This window comes from Copidosoma floridanum, unplaced genomic scaffold (assembly GCF_036245765.1).
Source record: "Copidosoma floridanum isolate Cflo_tuat_1 unplaced genomic scaffold, Cflo_Japanese_pri ptg000035l, whole genome shotgun sequence".
Lineage (NCBI taxonomy): Eukaryota > Metazoa > Arthropoda > Insecta > Hymenoptera > Encyrtidae > Copidosoma > Copidosoma floridanum.
Genome location: NW_028321912.1, coordinates 3459272 through 3474948, shown reverse-complemented (window position 1 = coordinate 3474948; position 15677 = coordinate 3459272). Strand labels below are relative to the sequence as shown.

General features: G+C 32.9%; 1 protein-coding gene across 1 annotated transcript; it reads right to left on the bottom strand.

Moving 5' to 3' along the window:
• Positions 1-275: 275 nt before the first annotated feature.
• Positions 276-3095, bottom strand: LOC106641447 (uncharacterized). The gene is made up of 5 exons (XM_014355871.2): positions 3037-3095; positions 2835-2965; positions 2255-2772; positions 1119-1359; positions 276-1041 (listed from the first exon to the last, which is right to left on the bottom strand). The coding sequence occupies exons 1-5, from the start codon at positions 3051-3053 to the stop codon at positions 668-670; spliced, it is 1281 nt and encodes a 426-aa protein (XP_014211357.2). The 5' UTR covers positions 3054-3095; the 3' UTR covers positions 276-667.
• Positions 3096-15677: the final 12582 nt, after the last annotated feature.

Genomic DNA, 15677 nt, shown 5'->3' with positions numbered 1-15677 from the left:
GATGATAAGCTACTACAAATATTGTGGTCATAGTTCAACGAGCAGGATTGTTATGTTTTTTTGGTCCTTCGACAGTCATAATTTTCGAAAAGTCTTGTAACGATTGTAACCATATTTTGGTAGGTCCTATGACCAACGACGTTATGATTAACATTTCAACGCGTTTTAAACAAAGTATAAGTTATCATAACATCATAAAACTATCATCCTATTGATGGTGGTTCAAAAATGTATGTACAATTTTAAGCTTCAAAATTCTTTCACAACACAATCCCACGACATGAGCTAAAAGTATCAAAAATTATTTGATAAATAATCAAATTTTACTGTGAATTTTATATACACGTCATGAGAAAAAAGAAGAGAATAATGCTTCTCTTACAGCTAAGTTATTCAGAAATCATTGTAACATTGATTGCTCAGAAACATACAAGTATTGGGGGATTGGGATTGAATAACGCCGCCAGCGCCAATAGCCCATGTAAAATTTACATAAGGTGGCGGTTTTTCTAAGCCTCAACAAGTCGACAGGTGGCTCTAAGATACTAGCGCCATACTTCTGTGTAAAATTACGTAAGGTGGTGGTTTTTGGAAGCCCTTTTGTTCATCCGTTGTTCGGATCCCAATAGTTACATCGGTTAAGTACATCAACTCCCGAAAAGGTGTATCACATGCGAAGTCTTCTCTCGAACTGTCGGACATTTTTCTTCAACGAACACACGAAAGCGGTCACGCAGAACCTCTTGCAACGCACTTCCGTCTCTTCTAGGGCATCAACGGGATGCGTTCTAAAAACGTTCACTCGCAAAGGAAGCCGTTCGTTTGTAAACATCGTACCATCGACGCGTCCATAAATGTCGCAGGAGACCAAATCTTCGTTGAAAAGTTCGTTGCATATGTTCGAATTTGAATTCGATTTCCTCAGCGCCGGTGGATAAGTGGAACCCAGACACTTAACGATCGTCGCATTGTCGAGGTGTAGAGTTTCGAGCTTGGGCAGATTTACAATGGCCCGAAGCCCAGCTCTAGTTATGGGACTATCTGCAACGTAAACGAATCATTCGGTTGGTGAAGTTGTCTTCCGTTGACTGAAGTAAAAAACGAAAAGCTAGTACTACTTCTTAGTGTTAAGTCCAATAAGTCCTTGGATGTTTGTACCAAGCCCGTCAAAAAGGCGTCTGTTACGGTGGCGCCTGAAACGTCGAGTGTTTCGAGATTCCTCAACTGTGATAGGACCTTGGACTCGGTGATTTTCAAGTCATGCTTCAGATTTTTCAAGTTTCCTGATAGATTTGATATGGTTTTTATGGAAGAATGCGTTATACATAGAGTTTGAAGGTTGGGAAACCTTCCAAAGACCTGTTGGGTAAACAAAAATCTTTTTAAACTATTCGTTAGAAAATCCTTTCGGCAAAATGGCATGTAATTCCAAGTATCATTTTACTTTTCGCTACGTGAAAAAATTAATTGTAACCATACGTGAAACTGTACGTAAAGAATTTTAGACGCATCAAGTTAAATTTTAAGTAAACACTTCAATATTACTACAAAATGTAAATTGCTCTACAAGTACTCACTTCTACGAAGCGGCTTCTTGCAGTAATTTAAAAAAGTGCCATCTGCAAGGGAAAAGAAGTAAAGAAGCACTCTGAAGGTCGCGGTCAGCATTAAACTTTTGACCATCGCGGCCAACGCTGAATATTAATACATGCAATCACCTTTTATCAATTTGTTCCTTAACATTAAACGAGTCCATGACAGCTAAAATTATTTTTTTTAGTGTTAAGTAATTATTGTAGAAGTAAAAAAATTTTACTTACGACAAAAAAAATTTATACAAAAAATACATGTACTTTTTACTTCTAAATTGTATACTTAATAATAAAACTAATGACTTTAATTCTCAAAGATAAGTTAATGTTAAAGAAAAAATTTATAAAAGGTGATGGCCCATTAGAGGTCATGTATGTTAGTATCAGCTAATCAGCAGCGTTGGCTAATCAGCATTTTTTTCATACAGATGGCGCTGTTTCAAATTACTGCACGAGGCAAATGCTTTATCAATGTATGTGTTGCCATCGATATGGTAATACCTAATACCAAAATAACTTAGGGGTCAATTTGACATTCGTGATCCTATTGTCAATCCGTTGCACATAACCACCTAAGTGGCTGTTAAACCACAAGTAAAATTGATTCTTGGAATTATACTTCCTTTTTCAAATGAACAACATATGTCAGATAAAAAGCATACTTTATAGTTAAAATTATGTGAGAGAGTTCTGCAGTTTTGTACGGTAATTTTCCGAACACACTCTGTTGGAAGGCTCCACAAAAACTTTCCAGTCAAACCTCTAGCTCGTGATACCTCCAAGCACTCGAGCTTATCACAGCCCTTGAAAAAGTTGCACAGCTTATCTTCCGTGCAATCATTATCCAGCTCACAAAAACTAAATTCCACGATATTCCGACAATTGGCTGACATGGACTTGACTATGCCAGTGGACAATGGCACATTGCTGAACTTAATGGTTCTCACGTTGGAGCACAGTTCACCGATATTGTCTAACACACTGTTGTTCACTGGTAGGCCAGAAAAGTCGAGATGAGTAAGATAACGTCCACATGACTGTAAAATTTTTATGAATACCAACTGGTTGCGTCTCTTCCATTCTTTGTCTTTCCATTTGAAGGCCCACTCAATACTACTTTTGTTCAGCATTTTGACGTAAGACCAAGACTCATCGCTCGTTGTTTTCCAACGTTTGCTTACTAAAAACCACGTATGATGATAAAGAATAAATAAAAAACATAAAAAACAATCTTTTACGAACCTCTGCTCATTCTCATACGGTCTTTTATGGATAGAAATCGAAATATGTGCAACAAGCAATCGTCATTCAACGAGTTTATTGTTGTCCCATAAACTAACTCGTCCGTCTCCATTTCGATGGACTTATTTATTCTGGAACGACGTAAATTCCTTTTATTGGCGTACGAAAACAAAAACAGAAATTGAAAAACTTTTATACTCACCTTGTTCGCCTCAACATGATGGACTATCACGTGGTATTTCTTAGATCTACGTCACAGTTAGTACCAAGAGCACATGTGTGATGAATCCTCCTTTTTCCACGATTGCAAGTTTGCACATAAATGTAGTGCTCGAGTTATTGGTAACTTACAAACTGTTAAAAGACCTACCTCTTTACAGTTGAATTATCTTGGCAGGTTTTTTTTTCGTTGCTTTATCTTTATTAGTCATTCACACTAGTATCGATAGATAAAAAAGTAAGACACGACAGAAACGATGCGATAATCGTGTTCGCCGAGTACATAATTACTCATGAGTTTTGAAATTTTTAATTACACGCTAGTGTGGGTAACCATAAACTTATACGACTGAAATATACACATGCATTGCGTGTGGAAAAATATGTTTGGTAGTAAGTAATCAAGTTGCGTGTGGACTTAATCCATGCAAACAAGAAAATAAACTACTTAGAGAAATGCTAATCGAAAATATTATTTTACACTAACGAAAAGTACAAAATATAAATGTAGCAAGATTAACTCGACAAAAGTTTACTGCATGACACAACCCGTATTTCAGTAGATATAAATATTGTATACTCGTACAAATGTGGCACACGCCTATAATGTCGCAAGACTAAAACTGTCCCACCTCGCATTTTAACGAAAATGTATTAGTGAATGATAGTCACTTTATAAATAGAAAAACGGTAATATGATTCAGTTTTTATTGAATTATTACAACCAATCGTATCGTCTAAATAAACAAAATCCTCGACAAAATCTTAACAAGTTTAGTGAGTGTTGGCAATTTTAATTGAACATCAACTGAGGTTTGTCATCAAAATTATCAACCGTACCAAAAAATTATGTCCTAAGAGACTGCATCTTTTCACCTAAAACTACAAAAGCATTTAAGTAACTAGTGTAAACATATGTAGTCTATTTTTTTATAGTGCACTTTTTGTTTGTTTATATTATAAATTTAAAAAAACGTTATGAAAATATAATTTATTCCACATAATAGTGCCTTTTTTGTCAAAAAAACATATAGTTTGCAGCAGATATGACATGTAGTATCATATACTATGAGGAATACTTTCCGACTACAAAATTTTCCTACTAAATTATAGCTAAATAGTAAAATACTATTTTTAACAGTTTTTTTAATATTTAATTTCGTTTTAAATTTAACGTGTACCAATATGAAAAAAAAAATTGATAGAAAAATTTATTTACGGTATTTCAAACGATTTATTTTAGTTTTTAATATACATCTGAAATTAACTATGAAAAGTTTCGGTTATCACAAAACGAAAATACATAACTCATACAACTTTACTTTTTATAATAAATATGTCAATAATAATTGTCCAGTTTTAATTCTTTCACATAATTGGAGAAGTTAAAAATGCACAACAAACAGTAAAAGACATTTATAGTTTTTCAAATAGCTGTTAACTTTTTATAACAAAATAGTTTTATTTTTATGGAATTATCGATTATTTTTGTATTTTTTGTCGTTGGAATAATATCCTTACTTTACAGACCGATTATTAACTTTATAATGATTGAGTTTCTGACATATTTATTATACTTGTCTTATATGCTCTCATACATTAAATTATGACTTTGAAGTTTATTACAATGATAGCTATTACAACTTTGAAGAAGAATAAGCATAGGTTGATAATAAAGGCTTGTGTATAACGTGTTAGAAACAATTAGTGTGAAACATCTATATTTTCGCTGAGTTCAGGCGGTGTAGGAGGAAATCAGGGAACAGGTGAAACGATCTAAGCTCCAATGGTGAGCATTTAGTGCCACTAGGGTGTTGAAGATTGCATATGACGCCATCGACGTGTGAATATAATACACAGAATAGATTGAAGAGTAGAGGATTGATGAACGTGCATCGGACGAGCTGATCGAGTTATTTTAATCTGTTGTTATACTAATTGAAATTGCCTTTTGGGGCATTTACAAACCTCCTCGGTTCGGCCATTGGGCCGAACACTGATTTTTAACATTTGTGTAGATATTAAATTAACTCATAGTGGTCGAAAACATTCGTACATATCTACCCCCGAAAGTGGGAGGTTAGATCGATAAAACATGGCGGGTGATAGCGCGAAAGACTGTGAAAAAGACAAAGGCAGTGATTTGCCTTTGTCTGATGACAAAATCGATTGTGAGATTGTGAATCAGGATAATGGAGGTGTTAATGACGAACGCAAAATGTCAAAGCGTCAACGGACTGCTGAGGTCGAAGTGAGTGGTGACATTATGAATGGGGCAAACGGGCCCAGCAAAGGTGTGAAAATGATAAAGAACACAATCGCTTCCAATTCACCAGTTCCTTTACCATCTAAAGAAAACAAAACAACAGAATTCTTCAATTCGAATTGCAAAGGTTCCTTTATCGTATGGGTTAGACCTGTCACAGAAAATACAGAAATTTCTGCACTTTGCGTTGGTGTGGCTGTTGACGAAAAGATGTATCCAAGTGTAACAAACTATACCAAAAAGGGTAGATCCAAGGTGGAGATAATTCTAACTAATCGAGAAGAGGCAAATAAACTAAAAATTGATCCGAATTTATTAAAACAAGGGCTTGACACTTACGTCCCCAGCTTTCGCAAATCAAGAAAAGGAATTATCCGAGGAGTAGATACTGATGTCAGTAATGAAACCATAATGGACAAGATTCAATTTGCCCCAGAATTCGAACTAAGGGAAATAAAACGTCTTGACATGAAAAACAGGACAACAACAAGTGAAGATAATAAATGGATCCCCAGCAAATTAATTCTTTTGACTTTCGATGGCCAAGAGCTACGTAAAGAAATATTTATTGCAAAAGTAAGATTATTGGTCGATCCATATGTTCCAAAATCATTACAATGTTTTAAATGCTTCAAATTTGACCACAAACAACAAGTGTGCAGAGGTAAAGCCAAGTGTATAATGTGTGGAAAAGAAAAGCACGAAGAAAATTGTCCCATAAAAGGCCCCAAATGTGCAAACAGTCCAGAAGGCCAAAACGAACACAAAAGTATAGATTCCAGATGTGAGTTCTACAAGAAATATGCCGAAATTAATGTCATAATGGCACATGACAATATAACTTTTAAGGAAGCGAAGGTTCAAGTATTGGGCCAAAGGGAAGTACCGTACAGAACAAGAGAAAATTTTCCTGATCTAAAGGAAAAAGCTCTCAACAAAGCCCGTGGAATTAGAAACAGTAATACTCCTAGCAGTCCACCCAGGAACTTTGCAAATACAGTCCTAGCTCCAAGATAGCGATTTGACTACTCTCAAGAAGAAATGTAATATACAAATCTGAACAGTTTTAATGGTAGCAAAAATGAAATTATTTTAAAGAATCAAAATGATGATGAATTATCACAAAAATTAAGGGGAGCTGAAAGTCTGTTGGAACTATATCAATCCACGAAATCTCCAACCTTTTCCGGATAAAGCTTCGCATACTCTACTTTATTTCAAATTTATTTATTAGCGCAACTTAAGTATAACTTAACTTTCATAAATTTCTTAATTCTTTTTAATAGACATAATAATGAATGTTAATATTAATAGTTTTAAAATATTGCAGTGGAATTGTCGCAGTATTAAAAATAAGTTGGAACTAATGAACCAGGCTCAAAAATACGACGTTATTATAGCCATCGAAACTTTGCTAGGACCGGACGATATGTTCCAAATAAAAGGATTTAAAGTCTCCCGATTTGATAGGCTGGATGGCAGAGGAGGAGGAGTAGCCTATTTTATCAGAGACAATATCATTTATAACAACCTTGCACTCAATAACGTTCCTTCCTAGATTGAATCAGGTAGTATAACGATAACAAAATGCAAAACAAGCCGCTAAAAATGGTCGAATTCTCAATATAAGGATTTCCTTCACTAATGTTGTCCGCACCTTTAAATCGGAAATCAAATCCAATAATACAACAAAACTTCTTGCTGAAGCAGAAACTAAGGGTACTGCATACTTTAAAAACTTTTACAAAAACGAACAAAAGCCTTGGTTCATTAGATTCAACTTGCCTAGGAAAACAATAGTTTCTATAAATAGAATAAGATCAAATCATACCTCACTAAAATCTAGTCTTGTAAAATGTAATATTGTTAACTCAGACCTTTGTGACTGCGAAGAAGGTCCAGAAACTGTAGAGCATGTTTTCTGGCAATGTAATTTATATAATGAAGAAAGGAAAGAAATGTACAATAACTTAAGAAAGATTTTACCGTATGGACCTTATTCGACGACTGCTTTTTTAGCGGATATGAATCCAACAATAACTCTACTCTTAAGTGATTTTATAATTAAGATTAATATCAACATATGATAATTGAAAAAAATAATAATAATAATAATAATTTTTTAAATTACTTAATACTCTGTGTTGCAGCAATATTGCATTGTACTTAATACTTTGAAATTTAACTACTTCAGACAATGTATAATCATGTGTATATATATATATATATATATATTAGTTTAATTCCTTTCCATATTTTTTAAATGTATTAATTCTCAGCGTGTAAATACTAATGTAGAAAACTAATGTATAATACCACATGGCTGTATATTAACTTTTATGCCAATAAAAATACACTATACTACTACTACACAGAATACACCTGTCAAGTAAGCTCGTAACTGTTCTGACCTAAAAAGTTTTTTAAGGGGGCTCCTTCACGAAAGTCCCCAAATAGAGATACATTATTTCTTGTAAATAAAAGTCTACTGAATTTAATGGTGGTCTAAATTATAATTCGAATGGGTCAAAATTTTGAGAAATCCAAGCTCAAAGTTGTAACTATTAGCACGTGTTCCTATGGGGCAGCGAGAAAAATAATTTGTTTTCGTTTATAATAAACCTAAATTAAATGTCCCAGCAGACTGAATATATACGTTTTGTAGATGAAGTCTTTCTCTGTAATATGCTGTATTAAAAATTGTGGATAAAGGACCATTTTAGCGAGATATTTGTGATGGAAATAAATAAATAGTGTCCGGGAGGGCGGGAGGTCAGGAGGTCACGTGGGTAGCAGACGTACTTGTTCACCTAATCGCGCGAGTTTTCAAAAAGTTGAGATTGCCTTTCCTCCATCCTCTTGAGACTCTATGTGCGTGGTATTTTTTTTTTTAGGCGGATTAGAAGGACCGTCATCCATTGTTTATCAATTAAATGATGTTAATGACATACAGATACTAAACACTATAGAGATAGAGTAATAGCAGAAAGGCATGCAAACACGACATATATATACCATGTACCTATATATTATATCGCTATACTACACCAACACAGGTGGTGTACCACTGTACCCTCGTATGCACTAGACTGGTCAAAACAATAATTAATTTTTCGTACAAAGTTAAACTACATACATAAATATCATTTTTTCCACTTCATACGTTATTAAAAATATCATAATGATTTTCAGACACATTTGTTTATTGAAAAACAAAACTTTATTTTTTGTTTGTCTTTGACCTCAGCAGTAGTCGTAGGAGCCCCCTTAAGTTTTCCCTCTCATCTGTCGTCTGTCGTCTGTATAGAGGGTCAAGTGGACCTTCCCGCTCCATCAAAAAAAAAAAAAACAAACAAACAAAAAAACAAAAAAACAACGTACACATATTAATGTATGTCACTCAAACATATAAAGCTCACAGACATGAGGTCCCGAGCCGGTAATTGGTTAATTAGGATTGTGTGCGTTTTGGTCCTGAATATGGCAGAACCAATCAGGAGAAGCTCCAGCATCTGCCACACTGCACTTGACCCTCTGTAGTCGTCTGCACATTTTGACACCCAAGTTTCGCTTTTTCGACGCATCGACGCTGTACTGGCTATATGCACCCAATGAATATCTTTAAAAAAAATACTTTATGTGTATACGTGAGTAAATCTAAATAACCAAACATATCTTATGATGCCTCGAACAATTCTTATACTTTCAGATTAAAAATTTTTATTTTCTCACATTGGCTAATAATTAAAAATTTGTTGCAAAGGTTTTTTTTCTCCATTTCTAAGTGGTAGCTTGCATCACATCAACTGTAACTTTTAAGGTTTCAGTGTCACGCAACCCCCTATTTAATGTGAATGTTTATATTAAAAACTCATGTATCACGTCTATGTGAACAGCTCCTGAACCAATTCTACTACTAAGTATGGAGTTCAAACTGTAGACACTCGAATAAAGTCAATACATCGAGTTATCTCATAAGTTTATCAGATTTATTCAAATATAACTGCTTCGTTATAACCCAATAAAACATCGGTGAACCCACCTATAGTTTCCCACTACCCCCAACAGGGGTCCGATTCTCTAACTTTCGTTACGAATCACGAGTCGAGTCGAGTCGAGTCGATTCGAATAGATTTCATGATATTCATTTGTTAATAGTGATCAAGCTACTAGTGATCTCAAGCAATTTAATTATCACTCTGATTCCAAACGTTTTAATTAGAAGAGAACAAAAAAGAAAAAAATAATTAAATGAAACAATACTTACTGCACTGCCAGTGCTAAAAAACGAGATTTTTTGCATTTTTTTCCGATTTAGGAGTTCTGAAATTTTTGTAGAATACAAGTCAATTTATGAATGAAATTTTTCTTCGCAACATTTTTATTGAAGATTGAACTCGAGTAATACATAGATTTACTTATCAACTATTTAATTATAAAATCAACAGTTTGTAAACATAGAATTGTTATCGAATGTTTTGTTACTTCGATGACAATATTTAATTAAAAATAAATCACAGATTTTCCTCACTACAACAGTTTAAGAGGTATGTGAACATTTATGACACGATTATTCAAATGCAACGAAATGAATAAACAATCACTTATTCAACAAAAAAACGCCTTAAATGATACATCATAAATTTCAATCAGTTGTAACTTAATCGCCATTTATGAATGCAAAATTTTAACAAACTGACTCTTACCTATATCATTTTTAAAAATCTAGAACCAGCAACAGAACAACTATTTAAATATTCAATTCATGTCATTGTCTTTAAACTTAAAGTCATCAAGTTTATTCATGTTTATCCTCGGAGGAAAACTGTCATCTTCATCTTCATCATCTTGATCCATGTCACTGTCATTTTCAGTTTCTAATTTTGATATTATTGGCTTAATCACCCCACACGCTTCGGCAATTTTTATTGGAAGTTCACGTAACAGGATATCGTTTTGCCTTCTTAATGTGTTTTGCAATGTCTCATTGTATCCTTGAAAACAATCAATAAGCATATGCACGGGATCATTTATATATCCTGTTTCATTGATTCCTCTACTCTCTTTACAAGAAAGTCTGCCGTTTTTGCTGAAAAATTTATTTGTAAAAAAGAAAAAATATTTTAGTATACTGCAGCTTGAGTTAAATTGCTGACAGAAATGATGTAGATCACTATTGTGAAGTGATTATAGTACAGTAGTTTTTGTACTGTGGGCGCATAGTTATTAAGTATTGTCTGAACGGCGGGATTTTAATACGTTTGTACCCAAGGCACGAATGTCGTTTTTCTTTTCGAATGTGTATAATCTTTTTAGGGTAAGAAAAATACTTATTGTCTATGCGTACTTACATTTTCAGCTGATGAAAGTTTGTTGCTTGCAAAATTAGTGCTTGTTGGTGTTGAAGGCAGAGGCAGATTATCCTCTTTGTCACTGCTTTCACCAGTTAAATCAACAACACTTGAGGAAAATCTCATGCCTTGAGTATGACGTATTGGCGTGTACTCCTACTTTTCCTGTACCTATTTCTCCAATTTTTGAGTCGGAGATGTCGAGTTGGTTCCCAAATCTAGAAAAAATGTCGAGTTGGTCCCCGGGTGATAAGAGCATATGGTCGAGTTGGTTCCCGGGCAATAAGACTGCTCTATATCTATATCAATAACATTTATTATTTTTCTCGTTACACTTCAATCAGGCTTTGGACTGACAGTATAAAAATTTAAAATACTGGCGTGCTCAAAAAAATTATAAATTTTATTCCCACTAACTAAATGTTTAATAAATTATAGCTCTTGGATAAATTACAAAGTCTGCGTGGGTAAAAATTTTGTTGAAACAGCTTTAACACACTGAAGACGAGTAAAAGAACCACTTTGAAATTGTATCACTGCTTTGGGTGCTTCTACAAATTGGAAGAGGTTTGGATTCGACGTGTAGTGATTCCTTTGAAATCGAAACTTTAAATCAAAGTTAGTATAGACATTTGAGGCTGTAGTAATTCGTTGGAAATTGAAACTTTCAAGAGTACCAATGTACGGTACAAAAATTTGATGCTACAAAATGTATTATTTTTTATATGAGCATAGGCTTTATCACCTGGGAACCAACTCGACCGTATGTTCTTATCTAGGGAACCAACTCGACATCGGCCTTTTGGATAACCTTATTTGAAAACTTATTCAAAGTGAAACTACGTGAAAAAGATTTCTCTCTTCACCACGTAGTACCACAAATTAAGACACAATTTTAAAAAATCAGTTCCAAAGACACGTGAACCCCAGCACATTTTTTTCTCATTATACACCAAAGATGACATGTATACATCCACATTATCGTTTAAAAAATTTTTTAAAAAGACACTAAGTACACTTGCATCTTTAATTCAAACGCAACTGTTTGCATGTAAAAATATGACTTTCAGCAACACCCCGGCAATGAAACTACTTAACTGCAGAAAAGGAGAAGAAAAAGAAAAGACAAAGAGCGTAAGTATACATAAGTACAAGAGAAACTTGGGAAAACGAAACTTTCGCTATACGCGAGGCGCAAAAGTCATTCCTTCGGGGAAAGAAAAATAGGGCACTTCAGTTTTGAGGAATGTTTAAGTGTCGGGGGGATGGGGGAAGAAGGGGATTTGAGAGATCCTTACCTGAGCCGCGGGATCATTTAACGAATTAACAATTATAATTCGCTATTTGAATTCCGGATACTTCCTCCTCCTCGGCTCGCTCGCGACTCGCGCCCATATTAGCATAAGTACCTCTGCCGTTCCATTGTACTTATAATATATAAATATATACATATATGTATAAGCAAGGGAGGCATGATAGATAGATTGTGTATTAAAAAATTTTCATCTTCACCCTCTATGAGACTTGTAAATCTATCGAGGAGTCCTTTCTAATAATAGCCGACGAAATGTACACGCATGTAACATACGAGTGTTACGCTCGTAAAAAAGAGAGCGAGTGAATTTCATCGTTATACAGAGGGAGATTATTATTTTTAGAGGGTAGCTATCTACACTCGTTCAAGGGGGTTATCGTTAACTATGAAAGTGAGTTTTATGTATAACATATATTCGTGGTACGAGTATTTTTGTACGACCCAAATCAAAAAATCATCTGGCGTACATACATATAAATCAGCGAACAGCATAATTATAATCAGATAATTTTACAGTCAGTATTGACTTTTTTTTACTTGTGCCATCATATCGATGTATGTACAAATAACGTTATGAAATAACTTTAAATTAACGAGTCATTAAAACAATAAATACACTGATCGAAAAAAATAGTAAAAATCATAGAGAAATTTCAGCAAAAATTACCATTCCGCACAGTGAATCGAATGCAATAAGGAAAAATTATTACTGTTAACAGAAAAAATTATTGTTTTAGCCGTTAACTGCTAAAGTTAACTTTAAAGTTATGGTTCGAAAAGTAAAAATTATGGTTAGAACAGTACAAATTTCTAATGCGGGAAGGTAAAATTTATTAACCGATCCTTTTAAGGTTTACTGTTCCAGCACAGTAATTTGTATTGTTCTAACTATTCAAACTACAATTTTTACCGTTAAAAAAATAATTTTTACCATTAAAAATAACAATTTGTTCCTTTTTTGCCAGCTTTTATCCGATTTACTGTGAAGAATAGTAATTTTTTCATGGAATTTTTCTATAATTTTTTTTTTTTTTTTTTTTCTTTCAGTGTATGCTTACTAAAAATTTAAGTGAAGGTTTGGTTGTAAGTACCATTTACTGATTTATTTTCTATGCGATTCTGTAAAAAACTAACCAAGTTTAAATCAAATAGTATCTTTGGACACCAACTCACAAAAGACCTCTCCATAAATTAAGTGTATAACCAATAATCTTTAACGTTCAAGTCCTCAAAAAATACGAAGTTACTCATTCTAAAATTTTTGTAAATTACTTTTTTTTATGGTAAAATGAGCGTGTCATAATTTATAGCAGAACCTTTGTAAGAAACGATATATCGCGATAATTCACATTAAAAAATCAAATCATTCTTTTTCTTGTCAAAATTTATTTTTGTTTCTAAATAAAGGATATTAATTTCAAAAAGTTTTTAATATTTGTTTACCATGCTGGTTGCAATGTGTTTTTTTTTTTTTTTTTATATAATTTTCTCATGAATTAAAAAAAAAAGCGATCAACAAAGATCTTCAAAATTGTGTTTTGTCCTCATGGATAAGTATATATATTATACATATTCGAATTTAGAATTCAGTAAAAATTGTAAGAGTGGTTTTGGAAACAATAGTTTATAATTTTTTTTATCCTGTCCATGTTCAAAAGTCAGTATTAATTATCATTAAATTGTCTCGTAATAACTGAATCAACACCAATAATACTAATAGTTCACAAGCTCTGAATAATGAAAAGTTTTTTTATTAAAGTAAAAATTTTCTAACAAATTTAAAATGCATGTTTTACTCGCTGTGTATACGAGAATCAAAAAGATTCTTGCTGCATAAGATCATATGAGCCAGTTCCTCTGCAGTATTGTGCTCTTTTTGTTTATTTATTTAATAACAAGAGAATTTTAAATTTATTTTTGAAGTTTGATATGCCATTAGCAAGTTCACTACAATGACAAGAAAAATTATTGAATCTTAATCTTATCGTTGTTGAAATCTACTTAATTCATGGAGATCATGGTACGGGTCTTTTTGTTATTCTTAATTTATATGTGAGCATTAAATGCTACGTAGGAACTGACGTACAAATTATCGACTGTTCGACTTTAATAACCTTTCGAAAGTGGCAGGGGATTCATACCATTCTTTGGTCAATATGTTATCCTGAAAATCTTTTTGAGATTATTAACTACGTTTTTTTATTTTTATTAAAGATTTGACACAAATCGGGGATTCACATAATCGACAAAAATTTCGTACATCCCTTTTTGAAGAAGTGATACTGACAATTTTATTAAAGATTTCTCATTTTTTTGAAAATTGGAGTGTTAAATGTTTTTTACGCCATATTTAAACTAGTAAATTTTATCAAATAAATTCTCGTATTTGTTTGAAACGAACACAAATGAAAAAAATGTTTAAGTTGTTGTTTGCAATTATTTGAATTATTTCAATTTTTTGCACTTTGTTCATTAAAAATTATATGAGTTGTGTTATTTCATCCTCTTCATCAGTAATATTTTAAATGCTAATAGTTATTTAATAATCGATACATGAAATAAACAAAAATTGCCTTCATATTAAAAAATGTCGGAAACAACCTACAACCCTGAAAATTTTCAAGAAATCACTATCATCTTCAATATGCCATGAAGATAAGGTTATATTGTTTTAAAAATCGACAATTTAAATAATTAGGTCATAAGAAAAAGTTAAAAGTGGCACTTTTTTTTACCGTATTTATAAATAAATATACATAGTATGTTTCAAATGATTACGCCATAATTGGTATTGTATATAAAATAAAATAGTATATAATTTCATATTTTGTCAAAAAATCATGATAATTTCTAAAGCTTATTCAATCTGCGTAAAGGACAGTGGAAATCAATAAAACGAACATAAAACTTGTCTTATAGTCTGCCAAATTTCGTCCTCCGTGTTTGGCATGTTATACCACATTAGAATGATACACACATACGAAACAAAACGTACTTGAAAAATAGCACAAAAGTAGTTTTTCAACAATTTCAGCTAGAAATTTATATTCTACAACTTTGTAAATGCAACAGTTGTAATTCTAAAAAAAAATGAAACGGTAAATACACCTGTTATTCTTTTCTCAACTTTTGAGAACCTTGAATACAACTTTTTATCACTGGTAACAGTCGATTAATTATTGATTTACAGGAAAAATGAAAATTTAAAATAATTATAACGAAAATTGTATGATACTTAACGAGGTGTAAATAAGAAAGAACACGTTCTTACCACTACACGATAAAATGTACCTGGTGAGACATGATAAGGAAGAATACTATTCAATCTTCACACGGTCAGTGAAAGCAGCGATTGGCACACTCAATACTGAACTTACCGATCATCGATAACACCTATTGAAAAAAAAATTGTATTAATATTATATACACATTTTTTTTTGTGTATTTAAGGTTCTGACCTCAATATATACGTGTATAGATTTACCAAAGACCACCAATAAATAATGGGTGAGCGTAAAATGCATTGCAAATAAGTATGCGTAAAAGGGACTTCAAGTTCAAGCGAGAAAGAGAAAATAACATATACATATATATATTTCTACGTTCTCAACTTCTCAGAGTTCTCAGGCGCGCGCGCTGCTGTCGCAGTGTCGCTGTGTGATTTGTGAAACTGCTGTCTGTACACAGTGTAG